This window comes from Tauraco erythrolophus, chromosome 14, assembly GCF_009769465.1.
Source record: "Tauraco erythrolophus isolate bTauEry1 chromosome 14, bTauEry1.pri, whole genome shotgun sequence".
Taxonomy (NCBI): domain Eukaryota; kingdom Metazoa; phylum Chordata; class Aves; order Musophagiformes; family Musophagidae; genus Tauraco; species Tauraco erythrolophus.
Genome location: NC_141478.1, coordinates 22,052,358 through 22,079,913, shown reverse-complemented (window position 1 = coordinate 22,079,913; position 27,556 = coordinate 22,052,358). Strand labels below are relative to the sequence as shown.

At 44.0% G+C, this 27,556-nt stretch overlaps 1 protein-coding gene across 2 annotated transcripts in view; it reads left to right on the top strand.

The window, feature by feature from the left end:
- The window catches only part of NEO1 (neogenin 1), a 207,465-nt gene that overhangs the window by 134,312 nt on the left and 45,597 nt on the right, over window positions 1–27,556 (top strand). For both annotated transcript variants that reach the window (XM_086620230.1, XM_086620229.1), the window contains exon 8: window positions 21,753–21,972. In XM_086620230.1, the coding sequence (XP_086476356.1) occupies window positions 21,753–21,972 (220 nt within the window). The remainder of the gene's footprint in view (window positions 1–21,752; window positions 21,973–27,556) is intronic.

Sequence of the window (27,556 nt, the reverse complement as noted above, 5' to 3'; positions counted from 1 at the left end):
CCACATCTGCATTTTCTTCAGTCTCAGACAGTAGCATGATTCTAAAATACAATAGACGAATAGAATGTGATTATCTGCTATAACAGCAGCCTTCTGTGTTTGGACATCGATTTCTGACTTCGCAGTAGTTTGGTGATTCACCTTGTCTTCTGCACAGTGACAGTTTTGGTGTGTGAGTGTGGGTATGTTGGGTGCAGCCACCCAGCCCAGTGTATGTGCAGACTCTCATCTGCTAGAATAAGCTTACTATAGTTGTTGATCAGATGTAAGTTTATTTTGGGCTGGTCTTTTTTGTGTTGGGGATGAATTCTGAAAAGCTCGCGGTAGATACAGAAGTTATTTGTGAAAAATATTAGAACAAAGAATTGACTGGCTAAAAAAAGGGTAATTTGAAGGCTTATTGGAGTGACTTTTTATTTTCAAATTCTGTAATCCTCTGTTAATAAATTTAGAAAAGAAGACTGTGCTTGGAAATGGATTGGCTGTACAGAGTCCACAACTTTTGCTCTTTGTGGAACATATATAAAAGAATTGTGGCATTGAGAGAAGAGATTTTAGGACAACTCTTTGTAATTGGAAGGCTGAAAGGGGGAGTGGGATTCAGGTAAATGGTCTGAGTTTAAATACTCTTCTCCTACCACTGTCCCTCGTACTTAACTTCAGGTGTAGAATTCTGCAGGAGAGTTGAAAGGCATCCCATCTGCTCTCCAAATACTTTGAGATGTGAAATCGTTCCCTGTTTCTCAGATAGTGTCCTTCCCCAGGAGGCAAAGTCCCTTTGGGAATTTCCGTGGAGTCATGACTCTGCTGCCCGGTCTGCCTTTTAGGGGGGAATTCAAGAAGTCCCTAAAGGAAGGGCAGGACCTCAACGACCACATTCCTCTGCGCTCGCCCTCTGCCAGCGCTGGGCGATGCTCCTCCCTGTGCCTCATCGATTCAAAGGTAGATGGTCTGGTTTCCTTCAAACGCCGCTGAGGAGCACTCCTGCAGGACCCAGTGAGAGGGAAGGACCTTAATGGTGCCTTGCGAATGAGTTTCTCAGCAACTTCAAAATCACTCCCCCTCCTTTTTTACACAAAACTGCCCTTTTTTACTTACAGTTACAGATCCTGAGGAGGCAACCTCTGACCATCTCAATTTCAATTCCAACAAAGCCCTTTCTTGTCCTGGTTTTTACAGCATTATTTTGTGTGATCTGTGAAAACCTCAGTGACGGATACATTTGGGTTTTCTTTGTGGAGGTGAAACGCTAGGGGCAAAGTGAAAAATTCAGCCAGGCCCTGTAACCTTGGCCTTCTCCGGTGTTATCTGGCACTGCTCAGAACTGCCATTTGGGGACTGAGAAAAGAACAGGTGGTAATAAGTAAAAGGAGGTGTCTTTGGGGGAGGGAGGCAGATGGTTCCCTGTCACCCCTATGTGACAGGCATTTGACAAGTATTGAGGCACCAAAAAAAAGGAGTGATTATGGAACGCCGTATAAAGAAAAATCATCGACTGTAAACAAATATGCCACGTTATTTAGAGAACAATTTCAAAACATTTGAGATGCACTGTCTCACCTTCAAAATTCGAAAGCAAGTGTAATATACTGCGTGATTTCTGTAGTTTTATGCTGCAAAAGTTGGTGTTTACTGTTTTGTGCCGTCCTTGTGAGTTGTAGAGGAGTGAGATCTTGAAGTGAATGAACGGAACGCGCTGCTGGTATCCAGCAGTACACCATGTCAAGATTTTTTCGTAGTGGAACTATCCATTTCTTTAAACTTCAATTTGTAATGAAAAAATAATTTATATCCAAGAAAGGATATTCTGCATGTGAATTAATATTACCAGCATGGGAAAGGAGGAGGAGGAATTAGAAGTCTGCAGGTAGTTGCAGAGCTGTGAAGTCTTGGAGATGGCAGAGACACCTCAGGGTGGCTCCAAGGGATGGATACGGGCTTTTTCAGAGGGATGGCACTGGGAGGCAAGGAAAGGGTCATGCTGTATGCAGAGGGCTGACTCAAATGTGTGTAGCTTTGCCTTGGACTTCGAGACAGGAGATTTTGACTTGTTTGGGGATCTTTTTGGCAGGTTCCCATGGGAAATTGTGTTGATGGGCAAGAGATAAACGATTTGATCCTGAAGGCCCATCTTCTCAAAGCACAGGTGTGATCTATTCCAAAGTTTGGGAATTTGAGCTTGCGTGTCCAGGAGACCAGAAGGGATAAAGAGGGAGCTCCTAACTGAGCTCAAACACAAAAAGAAAGTACGTAGAAGTTGGAAGCAAAGTGAGGGATATTGCCTGGATGTGCAGGGCTGGAACTAGGAAGGACAAAGCTCAGCTGGAGCTGGAACCATTTCAGGGAAGGTTATGGAGCAAATTCCCCTGGAAGCCATGGTATGGGTTCATGAAAGAAATGATGATGGCTGGGAAAATCCATCATGGATTTACCACAGGCAAACTGTGCCCAACTATCCCAGTAGCCTTCTAAGATTAAACAGTTGGCCTCGTAGTCAAGAGAAGTGAATATTGTTTACTTTGCCTTTGACACCATCTCCAGTAGTATCCCTGGAGCTAAACTGGGGAAGTACAGACTGGAGGGGTCGGGTAGTGGGGCGCGTGAAGAGCTGGTTGACTCCCAGGGAGCTCCCAGCATTGTGGTGAACGGGGTGAAGACTAATGGGCAGACGGGGTAATAGTGGCACTACCCAGGGCCTGATCCTGGGACAGAGAGGGTTTCATATCTTCATCAGTGACCTGGATGATGGGACAGAGAACATCTGCAGCAGGTTTGCAGGTTATACCAGATTGGGAGGAGCAGCAGATACATTGGCAGAGAGAGGGGACCCTCCAGGCTGCAGAGGTGGGCTGGGCTGGTGTTCAGAGTTCAGAACCCTGACCCTCAGAGTTCAACACTGACAAATGCGGAGCTCTGCACTGGAGCCAGAGTGACTGCATGCAGTGGGAGAAGCTGGTCGCCAACTAAGGAAGCAGCTTTGCAGAAAAAGATTTGGTGGGGTAGGCAGGAGGTCGAGGTATGTGATTGTTTCCCCCGGTTTGGCACTGGTGAGACCACGCAGGGCAGTTCTAAGCTTCCCGACACAAGACAGACATTGGCATAGTGAGGCCCCACTGGAGACCTACCAAGATAATTAGGAAGGTGGAGCACGTGATGTTCTGACATGTACTGTGACTCTGAGAGCAACGAGTCTGATTATTTCTGAAGAATGGAAACCTAAAACATGTTACTGCTCAACCAGCTGATGGAGGGCATAGAGCAGGTGGAGGTAGCAGGAAAAGACTGCCAAAAGGGAATTTCCAATCAGGTATAACAGTTTCACAGTGAGGGTGGTTGCAGTCGGAACAGGTTGCCCAGGGAGGCTGTGAAATTTCTAATCTTGGAGATATTCAAGACACACCTAGACAAGACCCTGAGCCACCTGGTGAAAGGCAGCTCTGCTCTGAGTGAGGGCTTGCATGGATGAACTCCTGAGATCCCTCTGAGCTAGGAGTGTTCAATGATTCAGAAAAACTGTCGGTCTGAGGTGTGAACGGAACCCGTTTATCTCTTCATTATAGTCTTGATGTAATAGTCAAATCATGACCATTTTCTGGTGTGCATTTCCCTGCCGCTCTCCTTCTCAGAAACATAAATGCCTGGTGTTGGTGGCACAGTTTGACATTACAAACCAAATTTGATTAAAGTCTAACACCACTTCACTTGCACTGTGTGGTAGTAATTCCTCCGCTGCCTTACGCGAATCCTAATTCTGAGAGAGTTCTGAAGACGTCATTTATTGGCCTAAATCGGTGCTTGCTTTGTGTAATTGAATTCTGTCCAGGACCATTGCTGCATGAATAATTTCATTTTATGTTGATAGGTCTCTGCCAGAGTTTGGCCATGAGCTATCTCCACTCTCATAGCAGTGAAATGAGGTGGACAGGACTTCAGGTAGGATAGGGGCTTCCCTGACCCGCAACAGGGTGGACAACATCAGAAATCCCATCAAAGTTTTCTGGACTCAGCATGTTTCAGCTGAGATTTTGCCCAAAACTTGACGTTTCTATACCATGAGTGGTGTTGGGTCATTTGAGGCTACTTAAGGCTGACACAGAGAACCATTCTGCGTGTGATTTTCCAGCCCGTTATGAATCTACTTTTGTAGTAGCCTCATCTGGAACGTATTTGCCTGCTTTTGAAAATGTCACGCAAGGCAATGTCAAAAACCTTATTTAAATCAAAATATATTAAATACTCTGTGTTTTATATCTGTAAGTTCCATTATTGTGTCGTAAAAGGCAAATATAATTCCTTTTTGACAAATTTTGGCTTCTGCTGAAAGAAATCCGAAAGTTGGCACTACCAGGCTTGTGCTCTGATTTGAAAAAGTCAGTTGCACTTTTGGGTATTTTCCATAAGTAAAAATTTACATAAATTTAACTTCTACCCTTGTCTGGTTCAAGCCCAGAGGCAGACAACTCGTGTATTACTTCAGGACCTATTTTGGATGGTTTCACAGCTATCAAATGTAACTTCTCAGGCTCCTAGAAGTGATTTTTTAGAGCATTTTGTCTACAGTCACATGCTGTGAATCAAGAACATTCAGTGTCGTTGTCAAGGTGATACAGTAAATATTTTTCTCAGTCGATGGAATTCTGTGGATTTGTCTGAAACTTGAAAAATCTACAGAGTATCATGGATGGAATGTCAGAGCAAGATGAAGAAAGGTCCGCTGAGTAGAAGAGAAAGGACTCTGCTGGGAGTTCTTCCCAAAGACTGTTCTGTTTCTTCACTCAAGCAGAAGCGTCTTCATCTTCTTTTTGTCTTACACAGTTTTATTTTTCCTAATGCAAGGAAAATTGGAAGAGGTTCCTTGTGGTTTACATGAGTGGCTTTCAGAAAGCTTAGTGTCCACCAGAGAAGAAATGATTTGTAGATGAAAACCAAATAGGCTGCAGACCCTTGCAGCCAAGAGTTCAGATTTTCTCTGAAGGGGAAAAAGTACTCGAAAGAAATGAATTGTGGGTCTCGGGGGAGCACGAAACAGTGATGAACCTGACAGCAGGTCTGGGCGAAGGGCACCCAACTCTGCCAGGATCAAAAACCTGGTGAGGTTTGAGAGATCCCATCTGGTCTCATATGGGCAGAAGATCCAAAAGCAGGAGGATGGAGAATCCCCTACGCTGAGTATTTCTGGAGACAAGACTAGCAGGGGAATTTCCTCTCCCTTCGAGAAATCTCCCCGCTTTTATCTGTGATATATCAACATATATCCATGTGGGTTTTTGCTCAGCAGACTTAAAACTTGTTTTAATGTAAGCAACCAGTTGCCGCATTAAAACATTATATTTATATGGTGTTTTATCACAGTTTATGTCAAAAATTATCTCTCAGTTTTAGAAAATAATACAGAAGGTTACAGAACTGTGATATTGAGCTGAATGTCTTCTATATGATATACACCATCCAAAGCAGCGTGGACAGCAGGGCAAGGGAGGGGATTCTGCCCCTCTGCTCTGCTCTCCTGAGACCCCACCTGGAATACTGCGTTCAGCTCTGGGGTCCCCAGCACAAGAAGGACATGGAGCTGCTGGAGTAGGGCCAGAAGAGATCCACTAAGATGATGCGAGGGCTGGAGCACCTCTGCTGAGAGACAGGCTGAGAGAGTTGGGGCTGTTCAGCCTGGAGAAGAGAAGGCTCCGGGGTGATCTTATTGCAGCCTTCCAGTGCCTAAAGGGGCTACAGGAAAGCTGGAGAGGGACTTTTTACAAGGGGGCGTGTAGTGACAGGACACGGGGCAATGGCTTTAAACTGAAAGAGGGCAGATCTCCATTAGATCTAAGTAAGAAATTTTTTACAGTGAGGGTGGTGAGGCACTGGCACAGCTTGCCCAGAGAAGTTGTGGCTGCCCCATCCCTGGAAGTGTTCAAGGCCAGGTTGGATGAGGCTTTGGGCAACCTGGTGTAGTGGAGGGTGTCCCTGCCCATGGCAGGGGGGTTGGAACTGGATGATCTTGAAGGTCCCTTCCAGCCCAAACCGTTCTATGATTCTGTGACTATCCATGGTAAAATCTAAATAATTTCCTCGTTCCCCACTGTACATGCAGGCCAGCTCTCTGCTCTCTGCGTGCACACACGTACTCACATGAATGGAAAGACTTGCATGCGTAGATACTCATCGGTTTAAATGAGAGAGTTCGGGGATGCTGCAGGTACTAAAATTCTGCAAAAAACCCTAAAAGCGATGAACGTAACAAATACCACCTGAGCACTGATTGCAGAATGGAGGTTTTAAACAAATCCTGGCGATGCTGGTGTTATAAGCAGGTGAAGGATTTTCCAGGCTTGCTGCCTCAGTCACTGTCTGGTGACACTGAATGAGGGATGAACAGCTTGTAAGTCTCGTTTGAAAGTTGTGTTTTCGGAACGTAAACAGCATCTGAAATGGCAAACTGACTCGAAACAGTGTTTTGTAAAACCAAAGCCAAATTCCAGTCTGTTACTGGTTGTGTACACTCCCTTGCTCATTTTCGGTAAACACAACAGTATGTTCTCCTCTTTAATGCTGAAAGACTTTTTTCATTTTAATTTTGATTTTCATTTACATGGCTTAGTCTTCCTCAGTGAAAGTCAGCATTTATGTTTCTCTATGCTCCAAATTGCCAGACAGCTGTTTGAATTCAGTTTAATTTCTCAACTCAAACCCTGTTTAAAAAATGAAATGGCCTTTATTTATTCCCTCTTTTTGGCCCCTACTTATATATGGTCTTACTGAGAAGTCCAACTGATTAAACTAAAACTACACTAGATCCCAAACTTCTTGAATTTTAACTTCATGAAATGGGGACCTAAACAGACTCGTATTGTGCGTTCAATAAACTATTCACGTTTAAAGTTGGCATGCGCTCTAAATAAATTGCTCTAATTTCGATTAAATTAGGAATAGATTAATGTTTGCCAGTGCGCGGTGAATTGCAGGGAGGCGTAACAAAATTGATAGGATGCTTTGATTGTGCTTATTAGTTTTCATTTCTTGTTTTATGACTGTATTTACAGTTGACTTGGCAGAGAAATTTGAAGCCCCGCGAAGGTATTCCTATCAGATTGTGTGCATTAAATACTTAAATTTAAGTCTGCTCAGTGCAAATATGGGTTACGGTGACTGGTACTTAGCAGCTTTACTTTGCAACACTTGGACTGTGTCACCTGTTTAATTTTGGTTTTCATGAGTGAAATGAATGTTTAAGAGGTATTTGTGGTTAAAGACATTCGATGTCGTGTTGTGAAGAGGAATAATACATAAGGAATGTTAGGTGGAGGCAGAGAAAGAAGCTGTAGGAGCAGAAAGCTTTGCTGTGTTTCGAGAGACGTTCAGCATACATTAATCCATGTTTTCTACCCTTCACCTGTATTTATTCTATATTCGTTGTACCACAGCAACCGGGGAATGCACTTGAATGTGTATAACACTGTACGACAGCTGTGAAACAGGATCAGAGGCTTGGAGTCCCTGCTTTGTATCATCTCTTGTGGCTTATCCCGAATTCCCAATAGAGTTTCTCAGTCCAGTAAAAGTCTCTTTGCCGCCAGAAAGGCTAATCAAAGCAAATACGCTTCCCGTAATATCACTTACCAAAGCCACCAATTTCATTTTCCGTTGATCCTCTTATATTTTATAGAATTGTTGTTTCTGGCATCTCGGCTAGACCTTACTAGATAAGACATTGTCAGCCATGGTCATTACCAGGAGCCGGAGCCATGTTCAGCTCCGTAACGGAATTGAGCAGATGTGAGTGTGTTCACTGTGACAGCTACAGTTGTTGAGTGACAGTTGGCTGTTCCTCTGCCTGTATGTGGCTTCCAGTTATAGGTGAAAATAAAAATAATGGGGGTGAAGAACATCAGCTGTATAGGTTGTATTGGTTATATGCCTGTGGGTGTGTGGGTTTAGTGGGTTTTGGGGTTTTTTTCTTGTTTAGATGAAGAGTGTGGTGGCAGGATTAGCTTTAGCTTGGTGTCTATCACAGCTACCAAAAGCGTTCCCTCTGCCTTTATTAGTCATAAACAGGGTTGGGAAGACTGACAGAAGTCGCCTTGATTTGCAGTTGATCCTAACCTGGTGTCGTAAAGGAAAAGGTCGGATGTCGTCAGTCTCGCACCAGGGAGGGGAACAAACGGGTGGATATGGTCTTAATTGGTTGCTTATATTTCAAAGTTGCTAAATTATACGCTAATATCAGACAGCTGAATGCCATTTGGAGAAAAAGGAATAAGAATTGGTGTATAGTTTGGTTGCATATGTGATAGGATTCGTACAGTTGAGTATCTGAATCTGGAAGAAGGCTCCTTCTGATGTCACATATTTTTCCAGCAGTCTGGACAAAATAACCTAAATAGGCTTATGGGTTTTATACCATAAGGAAGTCAAACAAATCATAGAATCATAGAATGGTTAGGGCTGGAAGGGACCTTCAAAGGTCATCTAGTCCAACCCCCCTGCAAGGAACAGGGATATCTCCAACTCGATCAGGTTGCTCAGGGCCTCGTCCAACCTGGCCTTGAACGTCACCAGGGATGGAGCATCCACCACCTCTCTGGGCAACCTGTTCCAGTGTTCTACAAATCTAACAAATAAATTCACTTTTAATAATGTGTGTTCAGTATTGAAACTAGCTGCAAACTGTCACTGTTCTCACTGCATTAGAAATATCCTGGTGTGGAATTTTCCTGTTTTCTTGATTGTTTCCCCTCTGCTATCCCCTCTCTTTCCCCACAGAAACAGAAACTAACAATTGTGGAGCCAAAGTCTTTGAAAGACAAATGGATTCCACATGGTTTTCCTGTTGACATGTTATTACTGAAGGTGCTGAAGGAAAATACAGAGAAAGAAGAAAGTTGTACCTGGGTCTGCTTTTCTGAGTCCAGGTCCCAGAGCTAATAGGGGCTACTGTGTCTCAGCAATGGACGTTTCACCCTGGGACTCGAGTCAGTGCCCTCTCTCATTCTCTTCTTCAGCACCATTTTACATATAACTGGTTTTTAATCTCGCTGGTCAGGAGTTTTTAGCAGCAGTCAATGACCAGAGCAATCCACATTTCACATGTTGCATCTGTTGCTGTAGACTCCGCTCATGTATGTTTGGGGAATAACTTCACGTTCTTGTGTGCTGTGACGTGCATACCAAATCCCCAAGCCTCCGTGCTAGTGCGAGAAGTGATATTTTAAAAATGCTAACGGGGTTTACTGTTTCTGTTAGAATTAGGAATATGAAGAAGCAAAAGAACATCACTCAGCTCTTTTAAAAATAGAAATTAAAAAATCTTAAGGAAGAGTTCATACAATTGGCTTGTGTGTGTCATAGAATGGTTTGGGTTGGAAGGGACCTCAAAGATTGTCCAGTTCCAACCCCCCTGCCATGGGCAGGGACACCCTCCACTACACCAGGTTGCTCAAAGCCTCATCCAACCTGGCCTTGAACACTTCCAGGGATGGGGCAGCCACAACTTCTCTGGGCAACCTGGTCCAGTGCCTCACCACCCTCTGAGGGAAGAATTTCTTCCTTAAATCTCATGGAAATCTCCCCTCTTTCAGCTTAAAGCCATTGCCCCATGTTCTGTCACTCCACACCCTTGTAAAAAGTCCCTCTCCAGCTTTCCTGTAGCCCCTTTAGGTACTGGAAGGCTGCTAGAAGGTCTCCCTGGAGCCTTCTCTTCTCTGTGCTGAACAGCCCCAGCTCTCTCAGCCTGTCTTAATAAGAGAGGTGCTCCAGCCCTCGCATCATCTTCATGGCCTCCTCTGGACCTGCTCCAACAAGTCCATATATTCTTACATTGGAGGCCCCAGAGCTGAAGGCAGCACTGCAGGGGGGTCTCAGGAGAGCAGAGCAGAGGGGCAGAATCCCCTCCCTCGACTTGCTGCCCACGCTGCTTTGGATGCAGCCCAGCACACGGTTGGCTTTCTGGGCTGCCAGCGCACGGTGCCAGCTCATGTTGAGCTTCTCATCCACCAGCACTTCCAAGTCCTTCTCCTCAGGGCTGCTCTCAATCCATTCTCCACTCAGCTTGGGATTGCCTTGACCTGTGTGCACGACCTCGAAGTTATCTAGAAGAAGCAGCGTTGAACAGTAGCAGGAATTGCATCTGGTGGATTAACAACCACAGCTCGAGGGCGGGTTAATTTATTTCCGTTTAGGCCGTTACTGAGAAAGATGAAAAGTGTTTATTTGAAAATAAGTCCTTAAATAGTCAAGTAGTTGGTTTGATGGCGGTACTGGTGTATTGGTACTGCTCTGCCATCAAAGCACCACTTTAGTCCTGGACCTGGCTGGTTGAAATGGTTGTTATTGATTTATGGCGTTTACAGAATTGATGGCAACTGTGGCCTGGTCAGCTCGTGTATGCCAACAGCGAGGGGAAACTGGGCAACGCTGCGGAAAACACCAAAGGTGAGACTGGAAACGGAGACGTGGGGAAGGGACTCGCTCGAGGTGGTGAAATGAGGTGTTGGCAGAGGCCCAGTGGAGCTTCAGCCTGAGGGAGCAATCTTGCTGAACTCTTCAAATATGGAATGGCTGCTGTAAAAACGAACACTTTGCAAAAATACATGATATTTTTGTTAGTATCTGTTCCATAAAGAGCTTTGCTCAAACAGAGCGCGTTTGCTTCTGAAATAAAATCATTGCGTTCCTGTTGTTACTAAAGTCAAATTCCACCACGTTGTTGGAGGCTCTGCTCTTCTCAAGAGATGTTTTTATTCTGCGTGAGAGAAGAGTTCACTTTATGGACATTTACTTTAAGAGGAGAACCTGTACAGGGTTCTTCTTGGTGCATTTACGTGTGGTTTTACTGCTTTGGCTTCTATATGCCTGTTTAAGGTTTTTGACTCTTCTCTCAAGAAATGGTTTTAAAAAAACCCTTTTTTTAAAAAAAGAAATACTACTAAATTTTAAGATGGTTATATCCATCGTTTTGCAATATGTAGTTACGATTTGGATTTCTTTCCAATAACAAAATCTATTTAAGAGTAATTAGCTTTAAATTCCTCAGGGCCAGGTGGAGATTTGTTTGGCTTTTTTCCTGCTTTTTTATAGCGTGAGTCTCATGATCAAAATGCACGTGGGGCTTTTTTTTCTTTACATCCTCCCCCTGAAACGCTGGTATCTGATGGAAACCGTGGGGCTCCTGCTTAGGTCCCTAGGAGAGGCTGCTCACCTCTGCGTGTTCTGCGTCACTGAGGTCTGTCACACCTTTTTAATATTGTTGTTTTATGAGACAGGAAAAAAAAAAAAAATCAAATTGTTTCCTCTACACCAAAGCGTTTCATCGTGAAATGAAAATGGGAGGAGTGTTCTTTATCCGAATGGATTTTATGACTTCTTTGGAAAAACAGGCTCGTGGTCAGAACGTGTTTATCAGTATTTTTATATAGTCACAATTTATTCAGTGCCGGTCGGTGTCCATTTTACATTAGAATATAGAACCAAATGAATGCTTAAAAATCATAATCAGTGGGTATTATTTAGGAATTTGCTTGTTATGTATTTTTTGGTGGGCTTTTTGCAAGTAGCATGCACTGAGTGAAGAGTAAATAACAATTCTCATTCCCAGCGGTAATGTAAATTAAGCTACAGCAATTAAAAACAACAACAAAAAAAGGCATTTTGCTGGCCTGCTTTAGGCAAAAAAGAATTCAGCACAGAGAAATAAGTAAGCAAGCATCTCCATTTTATGAAGAAAATGAGGGTCGCTTTTGTCTGGGAGAGGGTCTGTTCCTCAGGATGAGGAATTGTGTTTGGTTTTTTTGAGTCTGTTGGAGACACAGTTGATGGAGAGAACTGTGTTGGGTTCTTGTCCTCAGTCCCTCTCCCTGCTTTCAGATGATGTAGGGAAACGCTTGCGTGAAAAAGTGGTTAGTTGATGTAGGATGGTAAAGCAGCAGAAAGCTTTATTGTGCTGAGAAGGAGAGAATAATTATGTCCAGGTTTAGCTCCATGAACTGGCTTCCCCGTAGATGCAGGTGAATATCCACCTCCCAAGGTAGGAGTTGGAGATGCTCTGGTGGGACCTGGGTGCTCGGTCCTCTGACTGCATCCACAGTGGTCAACGTTTTCTCCTCCCCTTGGGCAGCATTCTTCAGCTCTTCTTTGTTTCAGGCAACAGTTTGGTGTGCAGCTGAGACCATCTCATGGCTCTTTACATCCCAAGGGGACAGTCTGTAGTTCTGCCACCTCCTTTGAACTAGTTCTGGTGTCTTCTCACACCCTTTGGTACCTTCAGCTCACTTGCAGCCTGCACTGGAAGCTGTATACTCTTTTTTTTTCTGGTCTAACGAGGCGAGTTGGCTTGGTCTGGGCCATAAAGTCAATACAGGGCTGTATGCATGTCTATATGTACGTACAGCCAGTTCTACCACCTGAGAGGGGACTCCCTCCCATTCAGCAGATGTAAACTCCCAGACAACATCACCTCGTTTTCCCATCAGTCATTGGTTGGGTATTATAGTCAAAAGTGGTTAAAATACTACGGAAGTTAAAAGCATTGGCTTTAATAAGACCAGTACACCAGTGCAGAGAAAAAACACTCAGGGTTGAAAATTGCTGGCAGCTTGGAGGCTTCTTTGGCCAGGTCGAGTGGTGAAACGAAAGAGACACTGTGATGCTGTTGTCCTGTGAACATGTAAAAAAAACAAAAAAAAAAAAAAAAGGAAAAAAAAAGAAAAATACCATTATCAGAGGTTCTGCCACTTTTCTGTCCGTTTTCGTACCAAACGGTCCCTACAGCGGTAAGCGTTACGAATGGATTTCCCGTTAATCGCAGCAAGTAGCGGATAAAACGCTGATGTAAACCGTGAAAACTCTGCGTGGTTTCATCTCCGAGCCCGTCGTCCCTGCCCCGTGCTGCAGCGCTGTCACACGGCCGCGCAGGCACGGGGCGGCCCTTACGGGCTGGTCCCTCAGCAGATGCACGTTGCGTTTCTGAATGGCTCGTGCAGCTCGAGTTCTGGGAGTCATTCCCAGGTTAGTCGGCTTCGTGTCCAGCTGGCCACAGTTGGGCTTTCTTGTAGGTCTTGGTCTGAATGTTCCCGTGTGTTTTCTTTTGCTGACAGATTTCCTCATCCAGCAAAATCGCACCGAAAGTCCTGCGGTTTCAATTATCTCTTGAAACTCAATTTTATATACAACTATAGATACAATTTTGAATTTTCACTGAAACATTAAATTTTGTTGGCTTTTTACAGTCGCATCAAGCAGACGTAGATCTGTGTCTTGCACCAGGTGAACAGAGGTGCTGGTGGTTGTCATTATGAAATCCGGAGATTAAGGAAATCTATGTTCGTTATATACAGCAGAAATGACTTTAACACACTCTTCTTTCCATGTCTGTTTATTAACTTTTTCAGTTTTGCATGAAAGCACCTCTTAGTAGAATAACAGGAGTCTGATAGATTTCTTTTAATTAGTTTTTCCAAGGGAAGAAAGTAATTAATTTCTAATAACTGACCTATTGAGACAAAGTACCAACTTCAGCATTGTGGCCGTTTGTCCTATAAGAGCTTATTAGGGGCAGTTAACGTGTTTTCCTTTGATTACAGTATCATGCAGGGAACTACCAGGAGTAGCAAGATGATGTCCCTTCTGACATAAATCTGTGAATCAAGTGTTTGAAGGAGGATGCCAATTTAATACGAGTAAAAAACACAGGGGAAAAAAAATCATAGAATCATAGAATGGTTTGGGTTGGAAGGATCATCCAGTTCCAACCCCCCTGCCATGGGCAGAGAGATCCTTCACTACACCAGGTTGCCCAAAGCCTCATCCAACGTGGCCTTGAACACTTCCAGGGATGGGGCATCCACAAGTTCTCTGGGCATCCTGGTCCAGTGCCTCACCACCCTCTGAGTGAAAAATTTCTTCCTTATATATACAATAGCAAAGTAAAATTTTAAAGGATGGTTGTGTAACATGGACTTACTCATTTTATTATTTCATACTTAGTACATTGCAACCAGTTTCTGCTGTATTTTTTGAATACCGTGAAGGAAAGCGTACAAAAGAAAATCAGTGTTTTTTGACAATGTTCCAAGCATCGCAGCTTCTTAATCCCAACCAAAGCTGAACCCTTCTGTTCCAAAGCAGGAGCAATGATACCATATACTAAAGGTCAATTTAGGAAAACTGCGCGTTAAGTTAAAGTAAGAAAAATGTTTGAAAGTCTTCATTACCTTTCTGGCATCAGTGACATAGTGATTTATGTGAAAAATATTATTTATCGAGTAATCAGTTTTATCTGAATACTCCAAGTTGAAATGAAACATATCGGTACCTCTGCAATATTTTTTTCGTGTTGTCTACAGTTAAAATATTAAAGGTGTTTAGAGATCTGGATGTCCACGGTCATGTTTTTTCCAAAAGTTTTTTTGGCGAAATAGTAATTTGCTATTTTCAGTTGTAGTAGGGCTCTGTTGCTGAAATTAAAGATTTATTTACATTTAAAAGCTATAAAAGTGGACTGCGAAGTCCTTACAAAGAGGACTTTCTTTTCTTCTGCAATAGTAGATATTAACCACTCTCTGATGCCCCAGATTCCTCAGTTGTCCCCATAACTGATTCCCATTGACCTGGTCTATCTCATTCTCCACTTGCCGCATTGTCTATGTCCTCTGAGGGTGCATCTACATGAAAGTTTTCATTTCCATCAGGAGAGCACTCATGAAATTTCTCCCCTGTGCCTGCTCCTCACCCATTGAGTTGCATCTTAAAGTAGTCTTGGATCTCGATGTCTTTGGAAGGAAACTGGACTAGAAGATGCACTCCGGTCCCTTGTCAGGTGTCGAGGGTAAGAGCTAATCCAAAGTGAAACCTATAGAGTCCATATGATGTGGGTGCTGGGCTTTCAGAAGCAGCTGGTTCACCCTCCGGTGCCTCTCCTCCTGCCTTCCGATGTAGACGTAGCCTCAGCCGTGGTTTGGAAATCCTTGACGCCCGCATTCCATAGCCACTGTCACTGTGACTTTGTGAGCTGTTAAATATGGCCAAGAGGAGTCTAAATGTGGCCACTAACTAGTTCTTAAAATGTTTCTGCATCTCAATTTCATACATTTCAATACCACCTTCATGAGGTAGGTTGCAGCAGTGGCATAGTCGTTCTGCACACGAGGTAGCCGAGGGAATTGGACTCGACCCAGGTCACTCAGATAAGAGCAGCCAAGCCGAAGCAGAGAACATTCCTATTCCACTTTTCCTTTGTGCACTGTAGCCGATGGAATAATTGGAATGTTATTGCCCAAAGCAGGAGGAAGCCATGAATATGCCAATAATGCGCCACAGGAAGAAAAAAGGAGGAAAAAGGAAATCTAAACCGGAGGGGCTGGACAACATGGAAAATATTTCTAATCATTAGCCAACAAGCAGAGCATCTCTATTACCAGTTTTCAGGTGTGGCATGTTTGATGGTTGTTTTTAAAAGATCACATCAGCATCCTGAAATGATGGTGATCGAACAGCACCGCAGCCCCACGCTCTGATCGTTTGCTATCTCGCCGCGGTGAATTACGCTAATCGCAGTGGGGGTCATTTTTCCTACATGATTAAAAGCTGGATACTGCGTTCGTGTATCAAATTGATAGGCACCCGTAGCTTTTGCCTCTTAGATTTTACCAGCCTTATGTTGATAAAATTAAAATATTGTGCTTTTGCTGGTGAAGGATTCAAGTTACAGAAGCCATTGATGGTTATTTGTTTGTTTGAGCCCAACTCTTCGTGGATATATTTGCACTGTGCAAAATATTTTGATAAAATAGTTGCATTAGGGTGATGTCTGCTCAGAAGAAACCCTTGGGAAGAGCAGCCTGATGGAAGGGACTTGAGAAATCAGCAATCCAGACGTGTGTCTTTGTTCTGCACAGCAAAACGGGCTGGGAACCTGGCGAGTTGCAAACACAGGGCTGCAGGGAGAGAGAGAAGGAATCTTCTCCTACGTTGGCTCAGCGGGATTTGTGCCTGGGTTGTTGGAAGTCTTGGTGTTGCACCTGGGCAGCACAAATACACAACGCTACGTGCTGGAATCCTACAGAAAGTGTATGTACTGTGGGTAAAAATAATTTCTAGTGGAAGGTTAAGAAAATCCTGCTTTCTGATTTTTCTGCCTGTCTCGTCCCGTTGGTGGATTGTTGGATGTCCTGCCATGACTGGGTTGTAGACATCGTTCTCTTGCCCACATTACTACGTAAGTGTTAGAAAAATTACTGTGCCAAACAGAAAAAGGACTGCTTGAAATGTTTTGCTTTGGTTTGAACTCCTTTTCATTCCTTTTTCTAACTTGGTTAGATGCAGACAGACAGATCAAGGGACTCTCCTTGACTATAGGTCGGAATTGAAATCGTATTGTGACCGTTTTAACGTACCCTCTTAGCAACGTTTACTTAACCGCAGTGTCCCCTTCTCAGCCCCGGACTGCAGCGGAGCTGCTCTTCACGGAAGGGTTCATTTTATCTCAGCTGCTTTGCTGAATGATTTCTTTGGAATGCTGCTCAAGACAACGTGCTGGATGTCGGCCGTACAGTACAGCCTTTGCGTGATGCCAAATTGAGCAAGGATTTTTTTTGATCCCTTAGAAAAATACAAGCTCAGAAAAAACGATATCCCAGCAGTGGTTGAAAAGAGAAATCTGTTGTGTGTATGTCTGGCACGCAACGATGTCGTTCTTTTTCCATTTCTTAGCTGAATATGCGTATTTTATTTTATTTTTTAAAATGTGCAACTGTGTAGGAATAGGGCTGCAAATATTCCAGAGTACAGTTGCTTTTTAAAAAGCGATGAAATGCGTGTTAGAAAGAAGAGACTCGTTTTGCATGTTACTTGTTACACCATACTTAAAAGCTTGAAGTAATAAAGCTGCTCCCTTATTGGCGTTAAAACTAATTTTAGTGTAATTACTCATTAACGCCGCTCTGCACTGCTGAGCATTCCGCTCACACCACGGTGTACCAGTCAGCTCGTGATGGCACTCAAGGCGTTTTGAGGAAAAACGGGGGGAAAAAAGGAAAGGGAAGGGAATAACGTAGTCTTCGAAATACGTTCCCCAGCTGTCACCAGTGCCAAATTGCTACCAAGCTGGTATTTACTTGCAGCTTTGAGGGGGTGAGCGTTCCTGCCTGTTCATTGCTTCCCTCACGGCACGATTTACAAGTCCTTCGTGTCTTCGTTTGGTTCGCGGTTTATTTTTCAGACGCCGCTAGTTTTTGTTGTCTCTGACCGACCTACCTGTAATGCTGTCGGAAGGAATATTTCTGGGATTGAGTCCTGCAGGAGGGTAAAGCCGCGTTTCTGTTCATCTGGGAAATCTTGGCAGCTCTCCCAGACTCTTCGTCTTGACGCCTGCAGGTCCTTCCCGCGCCGTGTGCGGATCGCTTCGGTGAAGGATGGATTTATTTCATTATATAGGAAGGCAAACACATGAGTATGTGGGATGTGTTTTAGATTACGCAGGCGAATTTTTAAAATTTATCAGGGGAATATTTTTCCTTAGAGAAAGATCAGCATTTTGCTTCGATTGAATGATTTTAAAAATATTTGTATTGCGTTTTAACGGAATAGAATGCTTTTGAAAGATGGCAAGATGCAGCTTTTGCGTCAAGAACACGGCGTTTGAAGCCCATCACTGACAATATTACTGAGACGCGTAAGAGAAACCGAAATATTAACGTGAGGTGATGGAAGACGCGTGGTTTGCGTTCGGAGCGCGAACAGGAATCCCAGCTCTAAAAAGACAACTGATGTTCTGGAGAACGGCAGTGATACTGCTCTTTGGAGTTTTGTTCAAAGTCCATACAGAAGAAATTAATCTCCTGCGGTCTTCCTGGAGTTAAAATGAACAACTGGAGTGGTGGTCATGAGGAATTTTTGTGCTGGATAGGAAACATCTTAACTTGCTTTATGAAAAATGAAGGCGCTTCACGTGTTAAGTGGTTTAAATAAATGTGTGAAGCAATCGATCAAAGGGTTCACCAGTGGTTCAGAAGATGTTTCTTCAGAAGGCGTTTGGCTGATGCAGCTGTAAGACACAAGTTTGGTTTTATAACAGCTTCCCTGCAGATTATTCCTCAAACTGTTTCATGGTTTTAAATAATATTATGAATGTAATTAGTTAATAAAGGGTAGGAAATTAAAGCTCTCTGCAAGAGAAAAATACTCAACTGAAGTGTAAAGTGAACAGAAACTGGAAATTTGGAATGAAACGGAAGTCAGTCAAGCAGGCACTCTGGGAAAGGTGCTGAAAACTGTGGGCATCAAGGAGGTTTTTGCAGAGTACCAGACCTTGTTCCTCAATGGAAACATGATGTGGAAGGAGTGAAGATAGGTGCAGTGAGTAAGTCTCCAGTCCATAGGAACTGTTAACATGGGCTCAAATTTAAACGTGGGGGAAGCTTGGCTGATGTAACCAGGACTATAAATGTGACACTGAGTTGGCACTTTACTTTGTCATTTAGGAGCAGAGAGATGATAGCTGGGAAGATCCTCTGACCCTGATGCAGGGCTGCGCATTTGTCGGTGTTGAACTCTGAGGTTCCCACCAGCCCACCTCTGCAGCCTGGAGGGTCCCCTCTCTCTGCCAGTGTATCTGCTGCTCCTCCCAAGCTGGTATAACTCGCAAACCTGCTGCAGATGTTCTCTGTCCCATCATCCAGGTCACTGATGAAGATACGAAACCCTCTCTGTCCTAGGGTCAGGCCCTGGGTAGTGCCACTATTACCCCGTCTGCCCATTAGTCTTCACCCCTTTCACCATAATGCTGGGAGCCTGCTGGGCCAGCCAGCTCTCCACACGCCCCACCACCCAATCCAGATGTGACTTCCCTACTTCCACCTCTGCACGCCTGGACAGTGTTTATTTCATTTAGTTAGCCATTTTGGTCTCTGCTTTTACTTCCTTTACACTTTCTGTGCTTAAGCTGGGCCAGGAGTTCCCTGTTCAGCCAAGCTGCCTTCTTGCCATGCCTGTTGTTTTCTTCCATGGAGGAAAATGGATCATTCTGGGGTTGTGAGAGGTTTGTCCCTGAAGGCCAGCGAGCTCTTCTGGTCTCAATTACCTCTAAGGGCAGCTGTCCTTGGGATCGCACATGTCCTGTGATCACACTCAAGTTTCTTCTCCTGTAGTTCAGTGTCTTGATTACACCAAATGCCTTCCTCAGTTTCCTTGACATCTTAAATTCTACTATCAGAGGGTCATTTCAGCTAAGGTTGCCATTGACTATCGAATCTCTGAACAAATTTTCCTTATTTACGAATCGCAAGGGAAGGAGAGCATCTCTCCTGCTGGGTCGTCCAGCTCTGGCTTCAAGTTGTCCCCAACACGCTTCGGTGTTCACTGCCTTCAGAAACGGTGATGTTATGGGTTGGAGTAAGTTACAGCAGTAACTCTGAGTGCTGGTAACTTCAGACAGAACCTGTTCTGCCCCGAGATGCCGCTGTTGCCCCTTGGTAAATTGTGCTGTACCATCGAACAAGGGGTGAAGCTGTGTAATGAAATTCCCTGCAATAACCAGGTTGTCCCTGGGGGCACAGGGGCCCTGTCCGAGTCCAGAAGAAGAGCTAAAACGTGGTGCATTTCTGTAAGAAATCTAATTACGGGAACATAAAAATAGTTTAGATTTTGCAATGAATGTGAAATTAACGGGGTGGTGTATTGATCGGGAGGGGGCTGCTGGAGAAGGCTTAATTGTCATCTGTGGCTGTTACAGTGTGGAAAGGATCATTAAGAAGATATTCTTGAGTACTTGTCTTTCTGGGATCTGTATTTTCAGTACCAAAATAGGTATGTTCCTGGCTCTGAGAGTCTCTCAGAGTCCTATAAGTATACAGGAATTGAAATAAAAAGCCTTGATTTTAGTATGAAAGCAAGAAGAAACATGATTGAAATGTAATTACATTGGTGATTGGATTTACACCAGCACTCATTGCGGGGGTGAACCTTTCCTAGTTGACAAGATGGGCAGTGTGAGAGAGGAGATAAAACTCGAATGAGAGCTCGAGGAAAGGTGGAAGGCGCGATAGAATGGTGACAGGTGCACTGGCACACGAGGAGGGAGAGAGGACATTGCTGATGTCCTTGAGGAGCTGGTCCTCATTCCTGGTGGTCGTTGGTCCCAGGAAGTACGCCCTTGTCTTTGTGGTGGTGTGGACGTAGGGTTTCACAGGAAACAACGAAGCGTCTCGTAGTTCTGCCCACATACTTTTATTCCGTTGTGCAAATCTGAGAAAAGCGAACGGTTTGTTCTTCCACCGTCGTCAGTAGTTGCTTAAGACACAGAAATGAAAAGATGAGAGTTCTGCCAATTCAAGACCTACGTGTGAGAATGATGCTTTGGTTGACAAGGTTTGTTTCCAATTTAAAATGGGGTTAGTGGTGGTGACAGACTTCTCAGTGCGGCTGAGACGTTCTCAGTGCGGCCGCCTGAAGGTGCTCTCTGGGTTTGGCTGTTCAGGTAATGGGTTCTGGATTAGTCAGGGGTTTTGGGTGCAGATTTCTCCTTGTCTGTGGAGACACAAGTCAACGTATTCTGGTAGTATGTTAGGAGGAGATGCTGTAGCTCTCAACAAAAGCTGTCCTAGTCCTAAACTCGATCTGGGGAAAATCTGAGCCATTTTAGTTAGTTTCCAAAATTAATAAGGGAATAAAGGTATTTGGCTGCGTAGATTCCTGTGTGGAAAATATCATTGGGTCACTTAAGCTTGGTAAATAGTTAAGAATCCAGAAAAAATCAGGGTATCCTGAGCTTTAGGGTTTTGTTACTAATTGTGTTTCCTGTAATAGTCTGTGGTAATTGGGGTCCAGCTGCTCAGAATATTACTGTTAGATTTACTGGCTGGATTGCTTTAATAGGATTTGGAGAACAGCTATTCGTACGTTACAGCCTGGGCTGTTAACTTGCCAACCTTTTAATGCAATAATCCCGGAGATTTATCCGAGCTTTAAAGTAGTAATACAGCAAGATGTACATGACTTACCACAAAAAAAGTTTGCAAAGTCTTCCTATATATGAAGCAAGAGTTGTTTGTGCTTGTTAGTGTCGTTGTAGAATGACGTATTGTATGTTACGAGCGGGAGGAAAAGTACTGGTGGAAAGAAAACTGTGACCTTAGTGGAAGTTAGGGAAAAGTCTCCGTTTGCACTGCCGTACCAAGTTGGTCACCACGTCTACTACACCAAGTTGGCAGTAGTAGAACCCAATCAGTTCCATGTTACCGTGGGAATTGACTTTGGTGTCACCACCTGGATGAGTTTGCACTTCTTAAATTTGATGATTGAGAATGGTATAAATGAATTCTGCATGTTAATGGAGTAAAGCAGAAAATGAGAGCTGGATGTATTTTCGAATAAATAATGCAAGTTGGGTTTTTTTTCGTTGGTAAACGTTGGGTATCACATCTGGTTTATAAAGACATGAGAATCTTGTTTGCTGCTGGAATGTCCTGTTCTGAGGTCATATTTTATCCTCGGTTTTCACCCTTCCCTTTCCCTTGCCACTTCCATTACAATGGAGATCCGGTCTGCTTGCTCGACAGTGACGTGTCGTTAGTATCTCCCATTAGTTTTCAGTAGTGACCTTTGCCTGCATGTCAGCCTTCAGTTTAATGGCCTTTTTTGTGTGTGTTCATTTTCTTTTGTTTCCCATCGTGGTTTTGTTTATTTCTTTTGTGTTTTTTTTCTGTTTTCTTTTTTTAAACCGTGGTGATGTTTGCCCTTCATATTCCCCAATGTTTGCACATGACAAGATGTTGCCATCCCAACATTACCTCCCACTTCACTGACCAGTGCCACTAATGACCATCTAGCACCAGCTACAACAGGACCACTGCCTTCAGCCCCGCGGGACGTCGTGGCCACCCTCGTCTCCACTCGTTTCATCCGACTGACGTGGCGGACGCCTGTATCGGACCCTCAAGGAGACAACCTCACCTACTCAATCTTCTACACCAAGGAAGGTATAAACAGGTAAAGATCTTGACGTGAAAAACGGGTTGTGCTCTTCCATGACGCTTCTTCACTCTAGCTTTGCTTAGAAGCGCTATAAACTTTAAGTCTTGAACACACAAGGTCTGACGAGCCGCGGCGTCCAAGGGGTTGTGTTCCCATCCCTCCTGCACCCTGATTAGAGGAATGGTGGTTTTATTTGCTTTGTTGCTGCATGTACCTATTCTTACAGGCTACGCTTGCACGTGGTTTTGATTGACGGCAAACAGTTGCTACCTGCTTTTAGCAGACTGCTTAGAAACGAAGAGCAAGCCTGGACTGTAACACCTCTTCAGGAACACTGACACTGCTATAAATGCCATCCACAGCAGGCACGGAATCGTCCTCCAGCTGATCCACGTGCTGTTGAGAGCCAGCAGTCACTTTGTGCTTTAAAACCTTGTAAATGTAGTTTGATTCTAGAGAAAACCATGTGGTAGGTGTTGGTTAAATGTTGATTCTCTCCTGGTAATCCCTGTAAATAGAAATTCCAGAAACGTGAAGCATTTGTGAGTTTTTGACGTGTTCTCCTAATGGTTTAGTTCAGTCTACCCTTTTTGGGATCTACTGCTGAGAATTAGTTTTGAATTGTTGTGATAAGTTTGAAGAAGTTGGAGGTAACAATCATTTTGAGCAATGCTTAATTAAGTGCAAATTAGCTTGCTTATCAGATTTATTACTCAAGAGAAAATGATCTGTCTGCTTAGAGACTGGAACGTGAGACTCAAAGTTAAGAAAGTCATTTGAAGAGAAGATAAAATGCACTACTACTTACGGTGAATTGCAACTCTTTCTTAACCCTGTGGATAGACGGACCATCCAGGCTCATGATGACTACTGGAGGCAATTAGTAACGTTTTCTTTGCCTCACAATCGTTGTTTTTCTGCTACTTCCTCACTTTAGTAATAGTCATTCCGATTGGAGATATTTTAAGTGAGCCAGGAAAGGAGGTGGGCTCCTGCCAGCCGTTCTTGCGTCTCACCTCTGCTCCTGCACATCCCCAGTTGTGACCGCTCTACTCGCTGGGTTTTTAGGAAGTAATTTGCTGGAGACGGCTTCATGCCTCTCCCTGTACAGCTTTTGAGGAAACAAAAGGCATCCCCTTCCACTACATACAAGACTGGAGAAATCTAGAGATACTCCTCTTGGGCCAAAAGCACGGGCAGAACAAAGGGTAAGAGGCAGCTCGTAATGTGGGGTGAATAAATTAGGAAACTACGGGACAATCTGCAGAAACTGCTGTTTCCAGTTCTGCCCCAGTGACCCTCCGGACTTGGGTTGAGGTAGTCCCTGGAAAGTTTACGCAGCAAAGGACTTAAGCTGGTGCTTATATGCAAGCAGGTGGTTTCATCGACTTCAGCGAGATCTTTGTTTGCTCAAGTTCGCTCCTGGAGCAGGGTTCAAAGGAGGCTCCGGAAGCCTTTTATTAGCACGGAGTCGCTATTTTCTCAACTTCACCACTCCTTGGTTTTTGAGGTTTAAGGACAGCTGGTATCACACGTTTCACAGATTGGTGTGAAAATACTGTGAAATCCCACCACTGAACCTAGAGATTGAAAACAATAAATTTTAAAAAAAAAAAAAAAAAAGGAAAGAAAAAAAGTTGTGTTTCCCATTGGGATGTTACATGGTACTTTTTGACCAGTTGGTTGGGCCTTGTAGAAATGTCACGTGGTTACTGAGTAAAAAAAATAGATGAGCGTGTCACACCCCCCTAAGCAGTCGGAAATCAGAAATTTGGAAGTCGAGCTTGGATGTGCAGCCCTCCTTTCCTTCTCAGCGTTATAAACCAGTGCTTAAATGGTCGCTTCGTAGTCCTTGAATGATGCATGACCGTGTATCTTTGCTGTGGCTTTAAGTGCAGATGTACCATCTCCTCGTGCTGTTACGTTTTTGCCTACGTGTACCCTTTTCACTGCATCCTCCTGGTAACCTTCGAGTTGGCTTTTCCTCGCTTAGGTTTGAGCAGCGATCACACTAGGTATTTATTTGCCTTTTAAATCAGGCTTGTGGAAAATTAAAAAAGTGTATTTAACATGGAGTGGCTTCGCTAGATACTCTGACATCTCTAAACCATCTTTAGAGGGTTGTGGAGAGTCATCTTCATACTGTGACTTGTAGGACACGTAAATCTCTCTGCAGAACACAAGATGTGCAGTTCCTGAGGTATCGGCGGCCTCAGCCACCGCTGATCTACGTTCCTTTTATTTTTGTATCTTCAGTGAAAGGAGATACACACGGAAACGTGGGAAAGTGTTCCTTAACTTTGCCCCTCAAGGATTGCAAGGGGACTGGAACGTGATTTTTCCCACCTGTAATCACGGGACACTCCTATGGAAGACTCTTCCTGTGCCCCATGCCTCCCCTTGATGCCACCAGCAGCTCCAGCTGCCAAGAGGTGCCTTCTGCCCTCTGCCCCCACCCCTGGAGAAATTAGATATTTCACCTTTTAAATTCAATGTCTGCTTGCAGAACAATGTTGGCCCCTAAGTTGAATGTTACAGAAGGTTTGTAAGCAAAACAAATCAGCCGTGAAGGCGGTTTGTTTCTGCTTGTTTCACTGGCTACACAATGTCATGCTTTCCTCAAACGACGCGTGACTTCACGTTGGCTTGATGATGTCAGAGAGAGGCCTTTACTGTGGGGATTGCGTATGAATGAAGTGGGTGTCTCATGGCTTCGTTGTCGCACCTCTAGAAGTGATCTGATCAGATGGAAATTAATGTCTTCCTTACGGATGGTATAGTTACATGGTTATTTCCCGTTAGGTATTCCAGATTTCAGGCAGTTCCCCTGAAAAAGGTATGAAAATTCAAATGTGTTGGGAGGGCAAAGGGGAGGTTTAATTCTGTCCAACTTTCTAGAGAAGCACTCAGGCAGAAGATCTCCAAACCGTCAAGATTTGGACAAAAATAAAAGACATAGCTAGCACATTGCTGGTGTGAGGTGGTAAGGTACACGTGTGAGATAGTCAAGTAATATGAAACTCGTGGTTGAACGTAGTGTGCTTCACGGAAAATGGAGTTTAATTGTGTGTAATTGCACTGTCAGAACGTCTCCGTGTGCCCACTGCCAGGCTCTGCCGCCGACACGGCTGGCACAGATGACACTCACTTTTTCATAGTTCCCTGAAGGTTGGTTTTTTGTTAAACTTCACATTTCCACATCACCACTCGCTGCTGGTTTGGAACCGTAGGCTTTTTCCCTGAGGTCCTCAACAGCTATTTTAAACCTTAACTCCAGTTTACAAAAGCTCTTTAATAGGGGATGAAACTGGAACGAGTTAGAGTAGTCATGACGTTCCGTAGGGCGATGTTCATGGAGACCATCTGGTTTGGTACCTGTCGTGCCTGCCTGAGCGCAGCGGAGCCCGGCAAAGGTGCTCGAGGCTCCCTGAGAACGGGCATCCACGAGATTCACGTGGCACTTCGCTGGATTAATCCCCACGTATTTCCAACGTGCTGATGGGAGGGAAGGTGCAGGTCCCAGTTACTACTGAAAACTGCGGTGCTTTGACGTGTCTGTTTATTTTTTGATAAATGTTGTCTTTCCATTAAAATGGTTTGATTTTTTTTTTTTTATCGTTTTAAATCATAACCTCGGATTGCTGATTTTTTTCGTCGATAAAACCAGTGAGTGCCTTTACACTCGAGGCAGAAAACATGATATATTTTGCATGTCAATGGGAGGTGAATGTTATTCCACAGCTGTGAATCAGCTGGCACTTATTCTGCGTTTTCAAATACCATCATTATATCTAAGACACATCTTAAAGGAAACTCTCCATTTGAAAATGCATTTTCGAGCAAACATTTTGCACCGGCTATAACTGGAAAAGTAAGCGAGGGAAAATATTTATCTTTTTCCCTGCCTCCCCAGTTTCATTCTGTGGTGGGTATGATGTTTCTTTAGTGTGTGCCTCGCTTCTCCGTCTGCTTCTTTCTTGCAAAAAGTACTTTATAAACGTTAACAGAAGAAAAATCTTGTGTAAACAATTTTAATTCAAATAGGCTTTAATGATGCTGCTCATTTACCGATGGAAATTTTAAAAAATCCGAAATAAATGAAGCTGTTGATGCAATGACATTTTAGCTCTACTTTCACGAAGGAGAATATTCTAGAAAATGTGTTTAAAGATATCTTTCTTACAGCAAGGGTGGTGTTTCCCTCTGTATAGATACAGTGTAAATACAAAATATTTTCAGCCACATTCTGCTAAATCAACTGTACTAGTTGATGTAAAAAGAAATACATTTAAAATGAGGATTTGGGCATCATATTTCTGTGATAGAAACTAAAGCATAATGGCTGGAAGGTAGGAGAGGAGAGACTGTGGAATAATTTTGCCTGAGCTGCTGCATTAAAAATGATTTAATAGCAGCTAATCGTCGGGATGAGAATCGTCTGCCCTCTGCTGTAGAGCTAAACAAAGTCTGGCAGACAAAAGGGAAAGAATTGCATTCAAAGCAGTCCCATTTTCCCTTTATTTTCTCAGTGGGGAAGTTTTAGATTTTTTTTTACTTTTGTAATACAGCTTTTATTTGTATTTACATGGCGTAGGTACCTTGTTTTTAAGGAAGGACAATGTGTAGCTGTCGCTGCCCAACCGTAGCTCTGTGAAAGTTTGCGTGACAACAACGATGTGTTGGAAACAAAGGCTGTAGTTAGTTGATGATTAATCTTTTAATCTCCCCCCTCAATCCTGAGCTTGATAAGAACCCAGTTCAGAGTTTCCTGAACTGTGCTGGGCACAAGACCGTGCTTCCGCAGGGGCGGAGCGGCGGGTTCCCCTCCTGTGAGCGGGAGGTGCGATGGAGGTTCTCCAGCCGGGATGATAATCCTTCCATTTGCTCAGAACACAGAGTGTGTCCTCCCAGCTGGAAGTGTTCAAGGCCAGGTTGGATGAGGCTTTGGGCAACCTGGTGTAGTGGAGGGTGTCCCCGCCCATGGCAGGGGGGTTGGAACTGGATGATCTTTGAGGTCCCTTCCAGCCCAAACCATTCCATGATTCCCATGCAGTGTGCTCTTTCCTCGGGCTCTGGAAGACCAACCCGGGGGTCCAGTAGCCTGGAGCTGCCTCCTCGGCGTTGCCGGAGATGAGCATCTTCATGGCAGTCTGAGAAGCCGATTCCCACGGCACGATGCGAGTGTAAACGGCCGCGGAGATGGTTCCTTGCTCGCACGCCAGCCTGAAGGCGAGCAGCGGAGACACGGGCAGACGCTGCTTTTTGTTGACTCCACTACTTGTGTGGTAATAGAATAACTGCCACAGCTGTCTGCAAGTCAGAGCCCGAGGATGTTTTTAAAAAATCTAAATATTAGGGAGGAACGAAGTAAAGTTTGGAGGTAGAATCTGTTAAAAGAGCTTCTTTGAAAAATACACAAAAAGCAGCCTCGCAATATTAACAAAAACAACTTAAATCTCGCCAGATTCTGTGTGTGCTCCTTAAACATTTCTTTTTCTGGCTTCAGAGTAGTAGGATAAACTGTGGCCGTGAATTATCGCATGCTGTTAGGAGAATGACAAAGAAACGACTTAGAATTTTGCGATGTCGAGTGTAATTT